Below are 23,073 nucleotides of genomic sequence, written 5' to 3' on the forward strand. Positions count from 1 at the left end.
GGCGTCACTTCCGTCTGAGCCTGCCGCTGGCCACCCCGCCCACAGCAGTGATTATTGTGTCAGGTGGAGAAACACGGTCCGATTTAGACCCATAAACCCCACGTCTGGATAAAGTATTGGAACAAAGGACAAAGGCGAGTCTGGAGCGCGCCTCGAAGAAGCGCGGTCCGGTTTGGAGAGGCCGACGAGCAGGTCCTTCCAGCGGGCGTTAATCCGCTAGGAAAGACGGAAGGGGGGGAAAGTTTGCTTCATCCTCCTTTCCAAGGTGAGAAACTTCCTCTCTTCCCATCTTCCTTGCTGCCATATATCCTCTCTACACCTGTCCCCTGAGGTTTCCAGGTGTGTCCAACCTGGGAACCGCGGACCGGCCGTGTTCCTGTAAGTCTTCCTTGAGGTCCGCAGGTGCGCCCCTGATTGGCTGTCACGGTTCAGGTGGGAGTCTGTCTGGAGATCAGGAAGCCTTGTGTTAGATGCCCAGTGACAATCATCAGATGGCTGACAGACAACAACCTTTTTATAGAACAAGGCAAACATGCTAAATATCTTTGTCGCATTTGAAATGTGAGGATAAACCGTCTGTCTTTGCATGTTGGCACTGTTGACAAAAAAATGCTATCTGATGAGATAGCAGGCTATTTTCAGATACTTGAAAAATATAGTATTGATTGATTTAAAGAATAATATCAATATTAAAGACTATTGTAGCTGTGGTACTGGATATTCTTTAATATTATGCGTGGGCTGCAGACCCAAATAAAGATAATGAGGATTTATGAGCAGTTTGTGGCTTTTCTTTTCATTTCACTTTGTTAAACTGACTATTAATGCTTAATAGATCAGTGATTTGCCATTATTAAGAAGAATGTTTTTGTTTTACCAAGTTGTGGAATATCCTCTTATTTTATATTTTTAATTCAAAGTTATTTAGGTCAACTTTAAGACTGTTTATTAATATCATGCTAACATACACCCCTGCAATCCCAATAATTTATTAGAAAGTGTAGATCCCTAAATAGTCATTTTGTGTATTGTGTTATTACCAACACATATAGGCTGTGTTGTTAATAAGACCAAACGTTTATCTAAACAGGACACAGTCACTTGCAACGTTACTGAAGCTCAAATAATCAAAGGTTACTGGTGACATGTCTTTGCTTTTCTGGTATTTTAGGTTTTAGAAGCAAAAACTCAAAGGGGGGAAAGTGGTGGTGTAGGGGAAAGCAAATCAGAGGGGAATTGTCACCTCATATCCTGATTCAGGACCACTTCAGCGCTGTTTGGGCAAACAAAAGTGGAAGAGGATTTGTAAGATCTCGCTTGTGAGATGGAAATATGCTGAACATGTAATTCTTGTTCATTGTCACCGTGATGGTGTTGTGGAGAAAACAGTCAACAGCAGAAATGCCGCATCTCACTAATATTTGGCTTTTCAACAGACCAAGTGTAATTGGACAACTAACTCAAATGCTGTTTCATGTGGAGTTTTCCTTTATTATTTCCTTATTATTTTAAACAGTTCTGTGGATGATTTCAATGGACATTTGTGCATGTTATAATCTGAGCTCAGCTCCATAAAAAGTCTACAGAGAAAGCTTGACAAGAGCAAATACTACGGGTTTACCAATAACAGTAATCCCAGATGCCAGAAGTAAATAAGACTTCTCAAAAAAGCCAAAGCAGTTCTGCAGCAGCTTTCTTTGAACTGAAAAAACAATGAAGGGATGACGTGTGGAGAAGGCTTGGAACGGCTCATGATCTTAAGTATGCTATTCATAATGATCATTTGTAAAACCAAGTGACCATGTGACAAAAGACAGAAGTAGTTGTATGAACTCTGAAGTGCATAGAGATATACTGTCTGCTCAGATCCAGCCAAATGAAGCAAAGTTGACTGGGTGATGCTTCACAGTGCAGATGGACGATGACTGTGGGTTCCTGACGTCATGCTGTTGTTGAATGAAAGGGATTCTTGACAAAGTTTTAAAGATGATTCATTACGATTGTGTTTATTTGTCCAATTCTGTATCATTTGAGCCCCTGAAAATATGGGACTGTGAATTAAAAATGTACTTTTCTTAAATATTTGACCCAAAGATATGTCATGTACTGTATCATATGACAAAGAAAAGCACTTAGCCTGGCATTGTTGTTTATGGAAAGCAGCAAAACCAAATTTTTTTAAGTCACTAACCCCAATTAGGGTACCGGTTCTTCCGTGACTAGGAATATTGATAATGTGTTTAAAATGCTTTGTTCCCCTGGTGTTCATGATAGTACAGGAGCTACAACCATGCTATATTTAGCTAACTGTGGAGGACTACAGGTATGTTCAGTCTGATGTGACTGGTCTGACTGCCTCTGATTGTTACAGTCTGAACAGGACTGACTGTCTATTGAGAGACAAAGGCACTGACAGGTCTGACCACTTATAATCGTTACTGTGTGTTGAGACATAGACTGACTGATAGATTGTATCAGAGTGTCTGTTGCTTGCTGACCGAACATGTATTTACAGAGAGATTATGAACTGACATGCTTACAGACTATTGAGTGACTGCCTACTGACTGACCAACTGAATTTACCAACAAGCGACCTACTAAAAGATGCAAAATCTGACTTTAAACTGACATCCTGAAAAATGGCCAGAGCTGTTTTGTTCTCAGATAACAGAAATCTCCTTCTGATTCAGCTTCTTGGTTTCTCTAGGGTTTACTAAGTGAAGTGTATGTCTTTTTATGACGTTCATATGGTAATATCAAATGAAAAGTTATACATTTAATCTTATTGAAACGCACGCAGTTCATAAGGAAACTTGTAGGAACCAGGCCTTGAGTTATACTTTAATATGTTTATTATTTTCAGTGCTTCCACCTAATGTGAACTGGCCTGATAAAGCTACAGTAAACCAATGGATTAACCCATTCAGAGCATCATTCTGGTTTATTATCTGGTTTATTCTAACCTGGAGAATTTGCCATTACGGCACTCTGTTTTTGAGAAGGATTTGCACACAAGAGAGTGCATTGAGACAGCTTGTGGTGCCTCCCTGTAGCGTTCTAAAAAAAGATTTTCCATGAATCACATTTAGCCTTTATGTCTGCGGCTGACTGAAGGTATTTGGCCACCTGGTATGGCCAGTATGCATCTAGATGTTCTTGCAATCTGGCTCAATCAACTGCATGTTTGCACCTCCATTTCTTTAGCCTTCATTAGATGAAGAGTGAAAAGTTTGCAGGACCTATAGAGCAACAAAAGCCACAATAAAATGGGCAACTTTTATACCTTCATAATTTAGCAACTTCAGTTTTGGCCTTTGTGGTTAATCTTTTATTTTAGCACTGTTAATTATTGAAGAGAATAACATTGTACCTCATGCTATAGTAGTATCACAAAACCTTGTCCAGTGTAACGATCATATCACAATACAGTGATTTTGCGATAGATACAAAGTACAACATACTCAGTACAATACAAAGTAAAAGAAGATGAGGTATTGAACCCTGACAGAAGGATGATCAAAGTTAAGAGCACAAGTGAGCTATTGGGAAAAAGTACTTAGCTAGGGAGCAAGCAAGCTAAGGTTCTTGTGGACTTGTGAAAACATCATCAGTCGCAGTACAAGTTCTGTTTTAATTCAAAGTATGCATCTGACCATGGTCAGTCCAAATGTATCGATGTATTCTCGTCCTGCCCATTTTATAGAGGATGCATTGGGAGGTGGCAAGTAACAATCTGCACCCACAGAATCAAATTTGTCAAGTCCAGACTACTGCTACATAAATGTACTTTGTGTGGGCTCCAAAAGGGGGTGGACAGCAAGTGGGATCTCAAAACCATATCTTTATCCCCTGCAAAGTGCAAACTCATCTCACCAGTAGAAGACTGCAGTGGCCATTTCTGCAAGATATTATTTTTGATTCCTCTTTTGCTGGAGGTGATAAAACACGGTCCATGAAGTTGATGACATCAAGTAAAATGTTATGAGGTGATTTTTCTTGAAATGATTAGTTGATTAATCCATTAGTCAGTTGGTGGTAACAGTAGAGTATTTTGAACTTCTTTCTGTCTGTGCATCTGAAGATGTTATTGATCTTTGGACAGATCAGGGGCAATTTGCAGTGTTACAACGACCAATTCTCTTAAATCACAAAACCAGCAAAGGAACTTTTCTGACATTTTATAAACCAAATGAGCAACCACAAATGTCAACATCAGATTAACATGGAATGAAAATCCAAACTGCAACTCTACAGTAGTCTTTAAGGTTCGTCTAAGCCTAGGTGTCATTGAGATTTGAGCTATATGCCAGTATAGCAGTATATGCAAGAAGCCAAATACGCTGCTAGGTTAAGTTCATTTTAAACAGTCTGAAAAACATATGATGAAACAGTCCTCCTCCCTGAACAAACACTACAATGATAAGTGTTTGATTGTCTGCTTTGTGTGTGTGAGTCTCCACGTGAGTAGGATGATGTGTTGAAAACAGACCATCCCTGGATAAACAGACTTTCCTCACTCCCATGAAGGTCAGTCGAAGGAGAAGTCTTTTCTGCAGTTTCTGCTTTTGGTCTAGCTGCAGCTTCATTTCCAGCCCATTAGTCCTAGATTTCTGCTAGATTCTTTCTTGAGATAAGTGTGTTGATTCATGAAAAGTGGTGCGTGAAAAGGTAGTTGAACAACAGTTCAAATAGAATTTTGCATCTTCATTCCATTTTATTTACTATTCGTTTTCATTTACCGTGATTCAATTTTGTTATATCCATCAGTTTATCCACTGCTTTGTTCCAACCAGAAATATCTCAAACTATTGTTTAATGTTGTAAAATCATTGTGATCTATTGTAATGCTACACTAAGATGTTGAACGGCTTATTTGTTGGTTGGCACATTAATATCTCATGTAACCAAGGTGGAATTCTGGTGTTAGCATTTAGCTCGAAGCCATGTTGTTTGTACTTAGAGCCTCACAGAGCTTCTAGGAAGACTTCAGACTTTTATTAACTCCACTCTGTAAGGCTGTTGGATACACCAAGCAATGAGATAAATGCTATTTCAAATGAGTGTGTTAGCATGCTAACATTTGTTACAGCTAAGTAGCAGTAAGTAGTGAGTACAGCTGAGACTGACAGAAAGGTCTTCCAGGTTGTTTGTGACCTACTATAACTTATGACCCAAGTTATTAGAGTTTATCCTCTGTGGACTATAAATATGTGATGCACATTCAGGCAATCTATTTAGTGGTTGAAATATTTAAACAAAGAATGTTAAGTTCACTAGAACTAAAAGAAATGTCAGAGGATTACCAGGGTCAGAAAGATATCCATGATTTAAGGTCATCTACCAGTGAGTTGTTGCAATGTGGCAAGCTAGGCCACAGATGGGACTGACAATCACCATGGAAACACATCTTGTTTCCACAGATTTGTTGTGTAGCATTTCTTCTTCTGCTTTCCTCATCCTCTCTTCTACTCTCTGTAGCTCTGGCGTCGGTCATGTTCAGATAAGAGACCTGACTCCGTGGCGTCCACAATGCGAAAGCGCCTGGACAAGATCCGATTTCGGGGCCAGAGAAGGGACGAATTCTTGGATCTGGCCGAGTCGCCTAATACGTCAGACACCGAGTGTGGTGACGAGGTTTTGATTAAACCTCAGGTTTCCCCCAGAGAGACAGAAGAATTGAGGGATGTGGAGGGAGAGCAGCAGAGTGAGCCTCAGGTGAAGAGACACAGAGAAAATGTCTAGTTTTACTCACTTTAATTTATTCCTGTTTAGTTTCTCATGGCTAATTTTGTATACTGTTTTCTCTTAAGGCTGGACCAGGACTATGTTCTGGAGCTCTTCCAGATGATCCAAGGACAGACTTAAATGAGGTCAAAGGTCACTTAGAAATTGCCTTGTTAGAGAAACATTTCTTACGTGAGTATTTTACGTTTATATACACATTTAAACAAGTAAAACCTACGTAAAGATTGCTTCTTTCACTTCCCCATTTGAAAATTTAAAACTAAATCGGACAAAAGGAGTGAAGTGCACTTTTGTGCAGGAAGTGTGTGTGTGTGTGTGAGTGTGAGTGTGTGTGTGTGTGTTGACTTTACATCATCATCACAGCTCCTCACATCAGCTCACCATCAGAGTCAAATATCCCACAACACAATAGGATTCTGGCTAATCCGTCAATATTTGCCCCTTTATGTAACATTCACAGCTATTAATAACTGAGCTGACCTCGACTGACACTCACATACACGCAGATATAGCTGAGAATTAAGGACTCATGTTTGCCAGAGAAAGTATAAATCATAATAATTAAATGAACCTCTGACATCATATTTTATTGCATCTGTGCTTTCACTCCTTTTTTAATCCTGTACAGTTTTCAGTTTAGAACTTTTGACTTCCATTGGATGCAGTCAGAGTAAACTCAGGTCAAATGTCATGACCCTGGGTCCACACAGTCTGCCCTCCTGTGCCATGGAGGTTATTGTATAAGCAGCTACCACTGTACTTCTAAACAGTTCTTTGATACGATTATTTTACTTTAATATTATATTGTATTCCCATAGTACAGAGGGATATTGTGCGCTATTATTTATTGAATTACCCAAATGAATATAAAGTAGTTATGTACTTCTGATACTTTGAGTACACTTAATTGTTTTCTTCTCTTATCATGTGGCATATTCTGTTTCAGAGGAGGAGCTGAGGAAACTGAAAGAGGAGTCTAATGTGGATTCCCTGAAACAAGAGCTGGAGAAGGAGCGCTGCAGACGCATCGAGCTGGAGCAGAAGATCAATGATGCCCTGAGATCCAGGTGGGCTGTTTACAACTTTTATTTATTTAATAAGCTGTTCTGTCTGAGAGAGACTGAAGGCTCCGGGAGAGCTGATAGAATACCTTGTTCTTGTGCTTTTTTTCGTGGACTGAACACTTGTGTCTTCTTTACAGACTTGAGGACTCACCTTCTCAGACTCCTAAATCCCCTCCTCCCCCTCCACCTCCTGGAATCAGTACAGGTGAGCTGCAGCCTCTCGCTTCAGGTAGATGTTTTTTCTGTATTTCAACTCTGTTGGACAATTTTGTATTTTCATAACCCCTTTTCACCCTTCAGACAAACAGAAGGACACTCTGTCAGACAGTTTCCTGAAATGGCTTTACGACCGCTTTGGCGTTTATATCGAAGACTTCCGCTTCCAACCAGAAGAGAGGACGGTGGAGACGGAAGAGCCGCTTAGTGCCAAGAGGTGAGGAGGACTGTAGAAAGTGTCCGAGACTCTTCTGTGAACAGCAGAACCGTGATGTTAAGCAGCTTTTGTAGCTTTCTGAACCTGTGCTGATAGATTCTTTCAAGAGTCTGGGCTTTCCCTGTCCATAAAATGTTTGAAACAAAGTTTGTGTGGAGTCACTCTGTTAGGAACTGAGTTTTGGTTTTATGTGGATGTAGTTATACATGTCACTTGAGCACTGTTGTGTTGAATTTATTTCCAAAATGGCTCTGATCGGTTGGCAGACTTTCCAATTTACTCGACTTAAAGCTACCAGATATTGTGGCTAACAAATGAATATTGAGTAATTTTATGTACATCCTCTGTATTTGTGTTGTGTTAAAGCAATATTCATCCGATTATAAATCATTGTCGGGTTTATGATCCACAGGTTGACTGAAAACATGAGACGGCTCAGTGAGTAATTTTTGTTTTTTTATTAGCAAACCTAACTTGGATGTTCTACATATTTCTGGTAACGTGACCCAGATAAATGCAACTTAAAGGCTTTATTTTTGTGTTTAACATTGACACTAACACATAGCAGTGTTTCCCCTACCATTATATTTCTAGATACCATTATATTTTCTATACAGCACCACATCACAACAGAGGTCATTTAAGGTTACCATGCCTGTAGAACAGGTCTAAGCCTTGTTCTTTCACTAAACAAATTAAATAGCCTTATGTTGCTGCAAAGCCATAAACCTAGGGGAAACGCTGCATAGACAATTGAGCAGGGAAGATATTTGCTTTGTCATGATAATTTTCCAGTCTGTGATTGGTCAGTTGTTCTGCTGTTGTGTTTCCAGAACGTGGATTCAGACCTGTGACTAACTTCATGAGAAACCTCTCTGCCTTGTCCAGCTGGTACTCTGTCTACACATCGGGCATCGCCTTCATTGTGAGTCCACTCACATTAAGGACAGTTGTGGATTTCCAAAGGTGGATTTTAATACACCTGCCCAAAGGGAATTCCACCAAACACACGCAAAATGCATATATAGACATGCTTCCACAAAATTCTATGCGCTCACGTGTGCGCTCTCTCTGCAGGTCTACATGTCTGCAGCGTGGCGCGGCTGGGCTGTCCCCATGTTCCTGTTTCTCGCCATCCTCCGCCTCTCCTTGAATTACCTCATTTCCAAGTCAGTGCAACTCTGCCCACTCTATGAATCAGTCAGACGGAATCGGTACCACACATAAACAGTGTCACTGCCCTTGACTTTTCTTCCTGACCCATGTTCCATTCAGACTCTGCACGATGCTGTCATAATGACATAATGGCTACCTTATACTGTTAGGTCCATGCATATTTGGACATCTAAAAAACAAAACAACTAGAAACGAGAGAAACTGGACGTTTTACTACTCATTTAAAAAGCTTCAATTCTGGTGGGGAGTTAGGGTTTAAATAATAAACCCTGTGGGTGTTGCCCACCTAAAACCCACATGAGTAGGATTTGTTAACCACAACCCATGTTTTTTTTAATGTTCTATGTGTTTGATGTGTTTTTCTTCTTTCTGTCCTTGTGGTTACCGTTTGTGCTTAATGCTGTATGGCTCTGATGGACCTCCAGTTGTGTTCCAGAGGGTGTTGGGAATAAAATAATAGATGCTGATCTGCTTTGAGGCTTCTGTCCTCCTCAACATAAACTGTACAGTCTAAACAGGCCAAACTATCTCCACTAATGTCCTTCTGAGTGAACTTGATGTTGGTGTCCACTGCACCAATGTGTCATGCGAAAGCTTCCACCACCTGTGTGTCAGTTTGTTTTGGCTATACCATGGCCACATGGACTTAGACTTAGACAGACTTTAATGACCCACAAGGGAAATAGCTTGGTCATAGTGAGTTAATTGTTTCAAAAGGATGAGATGGATAGAGTAAGGAATAAAAGAAATTCTATAGTGTTCACTATGGCAGCAGAGCTGAATCAGTCTGCTGGAGAATGAGCTCCTCTGACCCTCTAATGTTTGTTGATCCTACTGATGTCTTTTTTTGCTGGTACTACAGGGCACTCACTACAACAGACTGGTAGAAAGACTTTAGTAACTCACTGCACACATTGAAAGACCTGAGCTTCCTCAGAAAGTAGAGTCTACTACTAGGGCCCTTCTTGTACAGAGCATCACTATTTGCCCTTCAGTCTAGCCTGTTGTTCATGTGGACTCCCAGGTACTTGTAGCTGTCTACTACCGCCACCTCCAGGCCCTGTATTATGATGTGCTCCACTGGTGTCCTCTTCCTCCTGAAGTCAGTGACCAGCTCCTTGGTTTTGTCCACGTTCAGGAGCACGTGGTTTGCCTGGGACCACTCCACACAAAGTCTGAAATCCGTGTCCTCTACTCCACCTCCTCTCCATCTCTGATAAAGAGTATCATCTTGAAGTAATGGCGGGATTTAAGCCCTCTTGGAGGGACCAGCTGTGTTGTTGTTGCTGCATGCAGGATGTGCCAGTGATGTTGTTCGGCCTTCCTTCCTCTTTTTACTTGCATTGACAGCATTATTGGAACATGTCGCTGTGAACCCACATCCTGTGTTCAAACATAGATGCCACATTTGGAAGCAACTCATGACCTTTTACCTGATTAATTGATGAAGGAGTGATGAAGAAATATCCCAGGGTAGATCTGTAGTGAGTATGAAATCTCATATGTACCCGTATGTTTACATTGTACTCTACTTTCAGAGGCTGGAGGATCCAATGGAGCATTGTTCCTGAAATCTCAGAGCCAATGGTGAGAAATCTTTTTGCTCCCGGAGTCTCTTCATCTTAGACATAAAACTTACAAATGATCCATTAAAATATGGCCCCATGACACCGGAGGCTGCAGCTTATCTGACAGTCAAATAGCTCTACCTGCTGGAAAGGTGTACAGTAAAACCAAGGGAAAATGGGGGTGTCAGGATGGTTTCTCTAAAGCATCTTGAGACTAGTTGTATTGTCTCACAAATAGTTCCTTTAATATATTCTCTGACGGACAGTGTATTATGTATTTATTACTCTGTCTCATTTTCCAGGAGCCTCCTAAAGAAGATCTTACAGTGTCTGAGAAGTTCCAGCTGGTTCTGGATGTCGCTCAGAAAGCTCAGGTGAGAAATTGAGTCAGAGGCTTTGAGTCAAAGCTGATGTGTCCCCAGACATTTATTTTTGTTTTGTGTCACATCGTTACAGAATCTGTTTGGCAAGATGGCCAATATCCTGGAGAAAATAAAGAAGTGAGTTTGTCTGCACACATTTCATTCCTGGTTACATGTGATAATCATTGCCATATGTGTTTAATACATTGTGTTTGTGTGTACAGTCTGTTCATGTGGGTTCAGCCGGAGTTGACTCAGAAGCTGTACATTGGTCTGTGGGTGGCCTTCATCTCCTCATGCCTGCTGCCGTACAAACTCCTGGGATTCATCATAGGTAACATAAACATTACTTTCATACTGTACTGTACTGTACTGTACATACCCCTCCACACAACATGCAACACAATAAATACCGTCAGTTGTTATGTTTCCATTACTTCTAGAAATGCGCAAAAATATATACATATATATATGTGTGTGTGTCAATTTATTGCAAGAGTGCAATGGAATGACTTAGGAGAGACTTAGGAGAGTTACAGCTCATTCACAAAATGCCTACAAAGAGCAATTGTACTTTATCAAAATTAAAAAAATATTGAGTTTATTCTGCACAACTAGTGATAGAAAATAAGATGAAAACCCTCATATTACCCATCTTCATACATCTCTTACTGTATCTGTCTGGATAGTCAGATTTCAACAGTTGTTAAGACATGGACACACATAAAGGTTTGACCTCAGCACATTTTCTTTAATTAAATAATCTGAAAATAAGGCTTCATCTAATTTAGAGGATTTTAGTTTTTTCTGATTAGGTGATTGTCTATAAAACAGTAACAGTATTACACAGGGAAAAAAAACACTGTTTCAGCTTAATGCAAAACATAACATTGCTGCAGGCCTAGCAGAGGAACTATTCCATCAGCAGCACAGTTTGACTCCACACAATGTAATACATGCGTTTCAAAATGATCATTTTGTACAACTGTGCGCCCAATTAGCAGCTCCTGTTCACTGTAGTGTAGAGATTGCCCAATATGGGTTTTTTAGGGCCGATACTGTTTTTTTTTTTTTTTTTTTGGAATCAGACTTGGATGATGGCCGACACTGCTGCCGATTTTTCTGAGCCAATATTTGGAGCCGATCCTGCTTTTTCTCCCTCCATTTATTTACATAAAATGACACAATGATAACACATGAAGACATGGCACAAGACTCAATTTAACCAAAAACATGAACGTTTATTGAACTTAAGGAATATTTAACGTGCTTATGCATAAAAAATAAACAGTTAAAAGAGGTCGAGCACAAGCATTTTCCAGCTGCACGCACTCTGCTACTGGGGGAGGGGCATGTATGGACTGCACAGGTCTGCAGCCTCTCCAGCAGCAGAGGGTTGTATGTGGATACGTCTGTCTGTAAATCTTGCCGGGAAAAAACTTATATATATATATATCAGCAAACACACATGCGCATCGGCCTGCGCCGATGCCAGAAAAAAGAAAAACGCAAATATTGGCTTGATTTGTCAGCCAGCCGATATATCAGCCGATCTCTACTCTAGTGTAATAAGAATGTAACGGGACCTTGGATTTTTAAAAAAAAAATGGCTAAATGATTCTTTTTAATCTTTGTTTTCTCCAAGAGGTTTTATAGACATGTTTATCCACGATTGACATCAGAGATAATGAAGTCCTCAGAAATACACTGAACCTCAAAACATGTGTATCGCCCTTGGGTGTGTGTTTCATGACTGAGTACTGTTAAAGTGTATCTCTATATCTATATGAAGGACAAAGTACAGGAACCCACTAGATGATTGAATCCATTTCTTGGAGAAGACTACTCCTGAATTAGATGACAGACTCAGCCAATGTTCACTGTCCAGACTGTGAATGAATGTTCATGTTACTGGGTGTATGAGTGGCATTCATTGCTTCGGAGTATATCTCATCAGAATCTTCCTCCCCCCTCAGGCGTGTATGCAGGTATCAAGTTCTTCATCATCGACTTCATCTTTAAGAGCTGTCCCAAGCTGAGGCAGCGCTACGACACCCCCTACATCATCTGGACCAATTTACCCACTGACCTGCAGCTGAAGGAGCGCAGCAACACCACGCTCAGCAGACGGGTCAGTCTAAAATCCCACTCACTCGAGCCACAGCACTGGTCTCAAGGCAGTCGGCTTCTTTGAATCACATGACTGGAGGAAACAAAGTCTTCGGTGCTGAGATTATGTGCTCATATAATCATCTTATAGCCAACACTTGCTGAGACAGAGCTGTTGTCCTCTGTGCAGTGTCGGTGGTTCTTACTGGACCCAGTGGCTGGTTCCGGGTTTCTCAGTTGTTGTGTTTTTTTTCTCTCAGCTGTCTGAGTGTGAACAGGTAGGATTTGTGTGTGTGTGTTTTATATTTACAGTCTCGATGTAGAGGTCAGTAGTACGTGCTGTAGTTGGAGAGTTATAGAGCCTTTAACTGAGTGTAACCAAGCAGCTGCTGTCTGGACTGTCATAGTCATAGTTTGTCTGTCTGCTGAATATGTTCTAGAGGGAGACATCCCAAAGCCTCCTGGTCAGATTGTTAGTAGAAGCGTCCCTATCTCCCTCCTGCCCCTCCTTAGATGTGAATGATCTTTATTCTTGCACCACCCTCAGGACAAGCATAGATCAGATGTCAGCTGGATTTGCAGGTGTAAATCAAATTTTGGGCACAGATATTGTGTCATACGTCTGGTAACACCTGATACCAAAGTTCAGGTAATATAGGACTTAATCAATAAACTTTTCCATATTGGAGAAGATGTTTGTCGCCCAAGCATTTATTTTTCTGCCTTATAAGTACTGTACCTGGATATTTAATGGTTATAATGAGATATATTACCCTTTGTTTACTGTCACAATCCAAAACATAAGTAAGTATTTTATATTAAATGTTCTATCAACCAATAAGCTATTGGTTTGTAGTTGAAAACTAATTTTCTTACATTTAATGTATTTTATGAGTTCTTTTATAGGCCAGTAGTGACACAATAAGCTTTCACTGTACCTGATGATTTTCATGATGCGGGCAGCTCAGATCTTAATGTGAGTTGTCTGTCATCGGACCTTTTCAGTTTTCCATGGTATGAGTACTCGGTTATTTCTCATAGTCTACACATGATTAAGGCTGCACGATTGTGGCCAAAATCGAGATTATTTTGATAAATATTGTTATTAATCATGTAAGGGAAAACATCTGTATTTTTATTGCACTACTTTTAAACAAACAATATTCGAACAGTTTTCAGTGCGAAACGAAACTTTAAATTAGGATAAACGCTTAATAATGAAAAATACATTTTTAGTAAAGCAGCGTCAGCTTTGGCATACACACATTCCTCGTAGTTCGGAGTGTGATGTTGTTTATAGATGATTGAACAGATTAGTTGTGTTACCCTGCGGGGCACACACAACTCACTGCACTCTCTGCATGTGACTTATTGTTTAACGTCTCTCAGCCTATATCCAAAACAAGTCTGTCGTGACTTGCTCAGGTAACTTGAGGCTGCCGCTTCAACATGCACTCATTTGTTATTCAGGCAGCATAATGAAGCCTGAACCATGCGTTCGCCCCCTGGTGGTTGGCTGACTACTGGTTGAAAAACTACTTGATTAGATATGCAGTGTTTTAAATGTAAATATCGCCAACAATCAGATTCATTTAATAGTGGCAGCCAAAATCTTGATCATGATTAAAATCTGGTAAATTGTGCAGCCCTACACATGTCATATTCATGACAAGTCATTTACAAGTTGTGTAAATAACTTGTTTCCTCTTATCTCGTAAATAAGCTGTTTTCACTTATTGTGGCTGTCACGGTCACATCAGTGTCCAGTAGGACTTAAGGCGCTACACGGTATAAATTATTCAGTACTCCCCCCCTAATTTGTCCCTCGGCTCAGGTTCCTGCATCGGGGGGCAGAAGCAGCGTCACTGCAGCAGCTCCTGTGGGTGTCAGCCGCGATGAGGATGGTGGACGATACTACAGCACCAAGAGAGGAGCTTTCCACGAGGTGTTCAGCCTGCCAGAGAGTGAGCGACCTCTGACAGGTGAGACAGGAGCTGTTGAAACTGTAGAGATAGAATCCATTGCGTTCAGAGTTAAAACTAAAGAATGGTGAAACTAGATAGTTTTATATTCAGTTAATTGCCTGAAGACAATTGGTAGCACATAACTGCATGAGTTGTAATAGGTTCTACCTCCCATTCTACTATTAAGTTCTAGATAATGAAGGCTCCAGTGTGTTTGATTTAGGGTGATTTATTGTTATTATATCTGACCTTCTGTAGCTGATGTCAGCTCCTGTCTGACCAGATGTGTTCTGATCACTGTGTAATTGTTTCAGTGTGTGAGAACGGCTGGCGCTGCTGCCTCATCAACAGAGACAGAAAGACACCAACAGACTACATCCGCAATGGAGTCCTCTACGTCACCGAGAAGTAAGTCCGCTGGTCAGAGCGAACAGACACAAACTGGCCTGTGGCTGGTTGACTGTCTTTTAATATTGCTTATGTGCTTATTTTTTACTAAGGACTCAATCTCCCCCTGTTCCATTTGAAGTATTATCATTGGCAGAGCTGATTCACCTAGTTTTTATTATAAAATATACACGTTGGCCTGAATGTGCCATTTTCTCTGGGAGTGAATTAGATTAAGCTACAAATCTGCTACTTCGTTGTTAAAGGCTTAATTGCAAAATTAAGTTAGGAAAGTTTCCTCCAACATATTTCGAGGAGTATGTTCAGTCCACTGTACCAGGTGTGGGGTCTCTGCTCTAGTCCGTATGAGTAGGAGTTAACTGACTGTCCTCTGTGTGCCCAGTTATCTGTGCTTCGAGAGCTCCAGCTCCAGGTCCGGATCCACCAAGAGAAACAAAGTCATCAAGCTGCTGGACATCACTGACATTCAGAAAGTATGTATCAGCTGCAGCCTGGTTTGTTGTTAACATTTAGCGTCGGTGGTTGAGTTGTGAGTTTTTATGAATAAACATGGTGTGATTTTTATTTTCCATGGTCTAAAGCAATTTAGCTCCACTGGAACCTTTGAGAGTCTCATAGAGTCAAACCTGTGCACAGAAAAAAATACGCATCAACACTTTCATTTTTAGATTCAGATCAACAATCTCTTCTAATGTCACATTTAAATTGTTAAAATCTTCTGTGATTACTCCTCGCTACTGCTGTTTTATGTGTTTGACACACGAGTCTTACCCCACAGTGTTGAAGTTAATGGTGTAACAATGGTTACATATCAGCTTTCTGTTGTTCGGACTCACTAACCCTCTAAACTTGTCTCAGTATCTGGTGCTCATTTGTTCCTTTTAATTTTAATTTAGTTTTCTCTCCCTCACAGTACAAAGTTTTGTCAGTGCTGCCTGGATCTGGGATGGGTATCTCCATAGCAACACCATCCACTCAAAAGGTAGGAGTGCAGTGAGGGTCAAGACCCAGCCAGAGACGTTAGTTTGGTTTGCCTAGCTAGAAGTAGCTTTACTAACTTTTCTTTCGTTTTTATTTATTTATTAGTTTATTTAATTGGGACAATGCACATTAATCAACATTGATGCGTTAGTCATCAGTGTAAATGCGCCAGTCTTAGCACAGATGCTAATTTTCGGCCGTAGTCCGAAGGCAGCTACACATCAGACTTTAAAACAATGTTCATACAAAAGACAATTACAGAACCAGACACAGACAGACAGTATCAGAACAGACATGACCCAAGGATCCAGAGAGCATACATCAGATTAAGAAAACTTTTAGGATATGTGAGTACATGTCTGGTTAGTTTTTTACCAATGTTTGAGATTTTTTTTGAAAAAGTAAGTAGTTGACGCTGTTCTGGATGTGTGGTGGTAACTTGTTCCAGCTATGTGTACCTCTTACTGATAAAACTGGAAAATTTTGTTTTACACCTCAGTACATTACAGTCACCTCTAGTTAGAGCTCTCGCTCTTCCTCCTTCAGTGATTTTTCTCTGGATTAATTCATTCAGTGGTGGGGGGGCAAGAGCATTGAAAACTTTGAAGATGACACATATACATAAAGATTTGATAGCTGTCTAGATCAAGAATGTTATACCTTTTTAGGATATTACAGTAATGAAAGAGAAAGGGTTTCTGTCTAAGATTTAACAGTATTCCATACAAAATGCTACGTAGTAGAATAACGTGTATTAACAGAGAAATGCACTTTCAAGGTACTCAGTATTTTATAAGTATATCAGTGTACATTTATATACTAGTGATTTGTCACTCTAATGAGTTAAAGTATTACCAGTATTATAATTTTGTAATTATTCAGTTCATTGAAATTTAAATGCATCACATTTTCATCAGTTAACCCCACATCGCGTATGTACCATTTTTTTGTGAATGTGGTTTAATTCAAACTCAAAACAACAAATTCACATAATCACCAGACCAGGAACACAACAACATAAACCCAATCTGCAAAAGGTGAAGAAACCAACTGTGTCATTCATAAAGCTGCATTATGACACTCGGTTTAATTTGCTTTATTACTTCATACTGTATATTGACCAGGCTCTCCTGTTTGCATTTTATTAAAAGAAAAGTTACTAAAAACTCATTCAGATCAGTTTGGATCTTCGACCAGTTGCCCTCAACCATTTTCAGTGATGCTTTGAACCGATTCTGCATATTAAGATGTTCCTGTCCAGTATCCCAAAGACCTTTTAATGAGAAGTTGTTACTATGGTCTGAACTTTTCTCATCATGTGTCTTGGGTCCTGTTGCCAGGAGTCGATGTTATATAACACAGAGTGAGCGATTTGTAATATACCTTGTAACTTCTTGGTTTATAAGTCCAAAGTTCTGAGAACACACTGAAAAAAGAACAAAACAAATATACAGTCACATTTAAAGGGACAGATCAGTATCTTTGAAAAGGGTTGTAGGTACTTTTCCATCCTCAGTGTATTACCTACAGCAGATGGTAGCTGGCACTCCACCAGTTCAGAGAACAGACAGATGTACTTGAAGCAATGAACTGCAAAATGCATTTTAACCAAAAATCAATATCAGTTTTGGTGCACACTATTTTTAGAACATTACCACCACTTTACCTCCCCACCAAACAGACTTTTGCAACAGGAATCTGTAGCCATTGAATAAATATCTTCAAAGTGCAAGGCGTCATTGAGAAAAACAGTAATTTTACCTAGCAGGAGTTTTGAGACTGACCCCTGTAACAGCAGTTCATTGCTTGGTTTCCATATCACACCAATACTGGATAATATATATATAATAATATAATATATATACATATACTCAAAAATGGTCTAACCAGGTACCTAGTCATGATCTGCTGCTGCTGCTTTATAACTGCTAAATCATGACCACTAGAGGGTCTTAGAGTCTCCAACCCACCTGTTCCACACATTTGGGGCCAGATAAAAAAAAAAATAAAATTAATAAAGTTATTTTTTCTCATCAACCCAGGTTAGAGATCTGCAGCAGTGACAGATGAATTTAAGATCTTCAGACGTTCAGGTTTTCACTCATATTGTGAATATTATCATTTGTAATGATAATCACTTTGGTGGAGTGTGACACACAACATCAGTTATTTATAGCAGCATAGCATAAATACCAAGATAAAGAGCATTCACCTGAAAATATAAATGAGTGCAGCCAAGTGTCCGGGTGGAGAGCAAAGCTTCCTGGTTGCTGATGCTGTATCTGACTTTCCCCTGTTTTGTTGCAGCCGATGGTGTTCGGTGCAATGATGCACCGAGACGAGGCCTTCGAGGCCATCTTCACTCAGTACATGAAGATTGTTACCACAGCCACCAACCCGGAAACATAGTTACACCTTCACAGGATGGCAGCCTTAACACAAACAGACTGTTAAGCTGATGTCTTCTAAAGCTGCTGCCTCCCTTCTTCAGCCGCTGGTCTGTTCTTACATGATTTCCCTGTCAGCCAGCAGTCGATACTATTCGTCACTTTAATGATTGATTTTTAATGAGTTAATTTTTTAATCAGCAAAATCACTGATTTCATGTTAGGATCAGCCAGTCACTGTTTCTAAACATTTTTTCTGAAAGCTCCCCCACAGCAGACCACTGCATATCATGCCTCACTTCACTAGATATTTTTTTTTATCTCACAATCAATACAAATCTGGTTTTAAAAAGAAGATTGGATCATTTCCAGCCACGTGTATTTTCACTTTTTAGATCACTGTCGAGTTACTGTCTAAACATCTGCATTGTTTAGGTGATGTAAAGGGAGGCATTTTTTGTTTTTTATCATGACAGATGCTGTTACCAGTAAGGCCAGTCAGCTGCTGTGTCACATGATCTTACACTGAGAGGTTTACTACATAATGTGAAATGGTTTCTCCATTAGCAGAAGATTTTGATTATAGATGAATGTTTTCAATCACTTATCAATCAAAAAGTACAATCATCTATTGAATGAATAGGCACAATTCTGTTTTGTATGATAGTGTAACCTGATTATTTTTAGCTTTTTAACTGTAAATTACATTGAACTTGACATTTAAAGATATGGTCTTGCACCCTGAGAAACTGAAATAGATAGCTGGATTTTATTTTTTTTTTATTTACGATTTGACAACCACTTCATTACATTCAGAAAGAATTATTGTTTGATGCTGCAGCCACACATCTCAGAAGGAAGTCTGGTAAACTGGTATGATATTACTTTCTTTCTTGTTATTAATGAAATGAGATAAAAATAAAGATGTTAAATTATTTTTATCTAATCACTTGGATGTCTTGGTACGGGTCAAAACTGAAATATTGACATCAGAAAGGAAGGAAAGGAGTTGACACTGTAAATTCATTTTTTTATACACAGTTTCTTTTCTACAAATAAATAACACTGCAGACCAGACAAAGACCTTCATTACCACCGACATACAGTATATATTACACTGTTCATAGATAAACATGTTTAATTCTCGTTGATGTCTTCAGGGAACTGTAAAAATGATATTATTTGACTGTGTGTTGTACTGCAACTAAGCCTTACAATCAATTGATATTTTTGTGTGATGGAAGTCTTCTGTATTGTATGTAATTCAATATGAACGTTTAACAACTATTTGTGTTATTTATTTAATTCAGTTTAAACCATAAAAGTTAGCTCATCTGTTAGAACTACAAGAACCAAGCTGACCAAACAGATGCTTATAAAAGTTTTGTTTTATCAGTTTATGCTTTTTGTGCAGTTGTCTTCTGTCATTAATACGCGCTGAGAACAAAGCGTAATGTATGCTGACTTTTTTTTGTCCCAAATTTAACATTCACTTAGCTTAATAGGCTAACTAAACTAATCGACTGAAGCAACATAAGATTAAACCACAAATTCAAACAGAATTGTATTTTTCTTTTTTTTTTCTTTTTTTTTTGCTATTAATGCGTCAGCAGTATAAAAAAAATATGAATAAAGCTTTAGACTTAGGTCAGTACACTAAATATTGATCTAAATAATATGCTTTTCTCTGACCTTAAAAAAATTCGATAACTGCTTTGTGAACTTCAGAGGAATATGTCGGTCACTGCAGCATTTGTTATATTTCTGTCTTATCAAATATTCTTGAATAAAATTATTTACTATGGTTTCTGAACAACAGTACTGCCCACTAAATAAACACACAATCCTTAAGATAAATTAAGCTAATTTCAGAACAAATATTCTGGGAAACTGCTCAGAAGCTGCACAGTTCCACTAAATCACTCAAAGCTTCTTTTTCTCTTTGCATAGAAACTTTTGACTGTTCTTATTTTATAACATTGGTGCCAATTGCTCACACCATGTTGCCTCTTTCTGAATGGTTTTATGTGTTTGCTGACATCCTCCTTTGCTTCAGCTCCTTTTGTCTGTAGTTTCTCAGGTTTCATTGTTCTCATGTTTACGTCATATTCGTGAGCATTTCTCTGCCGACCTGTAGTGTGTTTTGGATTTAAGGGTTTTATAACATGGTGTTATTGTACAAACATGTTTTATAATGGTATTATGTGTGTTGGTAAAATGTGCTGTAGATTCTTCTTTTTTAAATAAATCTAAGTAAAATCAAATGTACTTAAATATGTGGTTTCATTTCTGTGCAGTACCCCCTTCAGCCTGTTGGTGTCACCATCTTGATGCACAGGGCTTGACATTAACACCCGCGAACGTGGTTGTGAAGTGGTGAAGTGATAATTTGGAGCCACAGGCATATTGAAAGTGTCAGAAAACCCAGGGAGGGGACTAAATAAATAAATAAATAAATAAGCTGTTTAACGAAAATTATAACACGGCTCTCTTGGATATTCCATTCTGACTGGCGAATCGCCAATATTCAACAGTGATTATTTCTCTGCTGCCCCTCCATAAACTCCATGGCCTTTACGCCAGTGACATCTTTCTACATTATTGATGAAGTGTTGTTAAGATGGTCTCACATCTCTGCAGAGGACTCATGTAGCTCTGGCTGCTTTGTCTCTGCAGTAGCTTGAGCAGAATCAAGGTGGGTGCTGAGAAAACTCAGCCGGTCCTATGTAGATCAGATAAAGCTTTTTTAAGCATATGATATCCAGATTTCTATACTTCACTGTACCAAAGTTTAATCATACAAGACTTATACATCAAATAGTAATGCTACAGCTGAATGTTAACACAGGACATATGCAGACCCTTCCAAATTAGCCTACGCCTTTTACATTCCTCTGATCTTCAGTTCAACTATGCGTTGAAATAAAATAAAACTTTACTGCAATGAAGAGTCTTTAACAAAGCAGATTAACAAGACTCAATAAATGTAATTTAAATAGTGCGTTTGCTGCATCCAGCTGTGTTTATTACGCAAAATAGTCTACTTACAGCAGCAGGATCCATAAACAGCATCCTCAAAGCACATTTACACACAAGGCACAACAGTGGTAAATTCATTAATTGCTTTTACAAGGCATGGAAACAGGATCAAATGGCACATGATATTATGCACTTTTCAGCTTGACCAAGACTTTGAGCTCAGTTAGATTACACTAGAAATACTCCACTGGAAATGCTCAGAGCATGTCAGTGTTATTTCAAGTGTGAAAATACGAAAATAGATTTGAATACGTTATGTCTGTTTGACCTGATATTGGACTCCAATTATGAGCAACTACTAATTGGTCTTTAAAACAAATGCTTAGAAAACAACATTTCAAACTGATTTGTTAATCAGTTTCAAGATTTATCATTGTATAGCCTTTTTTTTCATTGATCTGAGTCACACAACAACATGTGCAACAACATGTTTCTACAGTGCAACTGCTAATAAACCTTTACGTTAATCGTTTACCTTTACGATAAGTCATTCAGTTATTCACAGAGGTTCAGAGTTCTGTCTGTTTCTGTAATGTTTTACAATTTTGGAACTAATACTTTTATTGTATACAGAAGATGATTGTGTTTATGTTTTTATTATGTTGTGTGTCCCTAGGCTGGTTTAATTCATCATGATGTTTTATCTGGTAGCACTGAACAAGCGTTAATAATTAAACTTCGTACCAGTAGACAATTCTTTCTTGGAGACGATAACCGATACTGAACAACCTATTACATATGACATATTTACATAAAGAATAAGGTTTTGTTTACTTAAAATCTAAAACTTCACTGCTTCTGTGTTTCTAAATTAAATCATTCTTCAGAATTGACTTTCTAAATCTTTTCAAAAGTTGTATTCAGTCCTGCCTCTGTGTTACTGGTCCTCTGTAATGGACTGATATGCCTTTATAGGTGTGACTGCTGATAATTTATCATTACCTATTATTGTGGGTGGTTCCTGCAACGTCCCTGTCTTTAGGGTCTTCTCAAAGATCAATGTTCAATACATCGTCATACTCTTCTGATGAATCCTCCATCTTCACTCCAAGTCCACTGTCCAGATCTAGATCAGTGAAGAGGAGCTTGGGGGTTTTTATTGGACTGTTGCTGTCCTCGTCATCCTCTCTGCCACTGGTTGATGGTTCCTCATCTTCCTCCTCGCTGTCATCCTCTCTGCTGTCTGGGATGATGACCACTTCCTCTTTGGCATTGGGGTCAATGTCCTCCTTAAACCAGACTGACTTGTAACCCTCCTCCACACGCCTCTCCTTGGTCAGGATGGGTTTCACCTCCTTATCGTTTTCGACTTTGTCTGAGCCCACTTCACTGGTGTCATCAGGCAAAATGGCGTTCAGGCGTTCAGAAGACTTCAGGACAGCGTCTTTGGATGGGATGTCCCATGATGATTTTGGTGGCTCACTGCTTGTCATTGCGCGTACCCCATCTGGACCACCAGAACTCACGCTGCCTCCATCTTCGTCTTTCTGGAAGGCCTCATTGGTGTACTGGATGCCCTCCTTATGACCAACTTGACCCAGCTGTGGAAGGAGAATTGATGGGACAAGACATGTAAAGGCAAGAATATTAAGTCTTGCAAATGACCACTACAAGCTCCAGAGGTGATTCCCTCTTCGCATTCATCTGACTTACACTAGAGGAGTCCAGGCAACAACTGATCTAAATTTCCTTAACTGACAGCCTTATGTTCACACAACCATTACCAGGTCCCTTTTATAGTTCGAATAGACATTTATTCCTTTGATTTTTTACAGACAGTCTGGTTTGGTTGGGGACCAGGGACCTTCTGCCATACCACCTACCTACTGCTATGCTA

General features: G+C 39.3%; 2 protein-coding genes across 5 annotated transcripts in view; one reads left to right on the forward strand and one right to left on the reverse strand.

The window, feature by feature from the left end:
* On the forward strand, positions 1-20,461 carry LOC125014657 (GRAM domain-containing protein 4-like). 2 transcript variants are annotated; one of them, XM_047595908.1, is made up of 19 exons: positions 1-265; positions 5,479-5,715; positions 5,811-5,916; positions 6,692-6,812; positions 6,947-7,014; positions 7,110-7,242; positions 7,655-7,680; positions 8,076-8,167; positions 8,320-8,411; positions 9,957-10,005; positions 10,289-10,360; positions 10,443-10,486; positions 10,573-10,682; positions 12,325-12,479; positions 14,292-14,439; positions 14,736-14,829; positions 15,212-15,302; positions 15,743-15,811; positions 18,118-20,461. In XM_047595908.1, the coding sequence occupies exons 2-19, from the start codon at positions 5,530-5,532 to the stop codon at positions 18,217-18,219; spliced, it is 1,758 nt and encodes a 585-aa protein (XP_047451864.1). In that variant the 5' UTR covers positions 1-265; positions 5,479-5,529; the 3' UTR covers positions 18,220-20,461. The 2 variants fall into 2 exon arrangements, with proteins under 2 accessions (XP_047451864.1, XP_047451862.1); XM_047595906.1 differs by lacking the exon at positions 1-265 and adding an exon at positions 4,447-4,527.
* Positions 20,423-23,073, reverse strand: part of LOC125014656 (cadherin-related family member 5-like) — a 9,561-nt gene continuing 6,910 nt past the window's right edge. For 2 of the 3 annotated variants that reach the window (XM_047595905.1, XM_047595903.1), the window contains one exon: positions 21,183-22,777. In XM_047595905.1, coding sequence (XP_047451861.1) covers positions 22,226-22,777 — 552 coding nt within the window. In that variant the 3' untranslated portion in view covers positions 21,183-22,225. Of the gene's footprint in view, positions 20,920-21,182; positions 22,778-23,073 lie in introns of those variants that run through there. The other variant, XM_047595904.1, reaches the window with a different exon arrangement.

This window comes from Mugil cephalus, chromosome 10, assembly GCF_022458985.1.
Source record: "Mugil cephalus isolate CIBA_MC_2020 chromosome 10, CIBA_Mcephalus_1.1, whole genome shotgun sequence".
In the NCBI taxonomy this organism is placed as follows: Eukaryota; Metazoa; Chordata; class Actinopteri; order Mugiliformes; family Mugilidae; genus Mugil; species Mugil cephalus.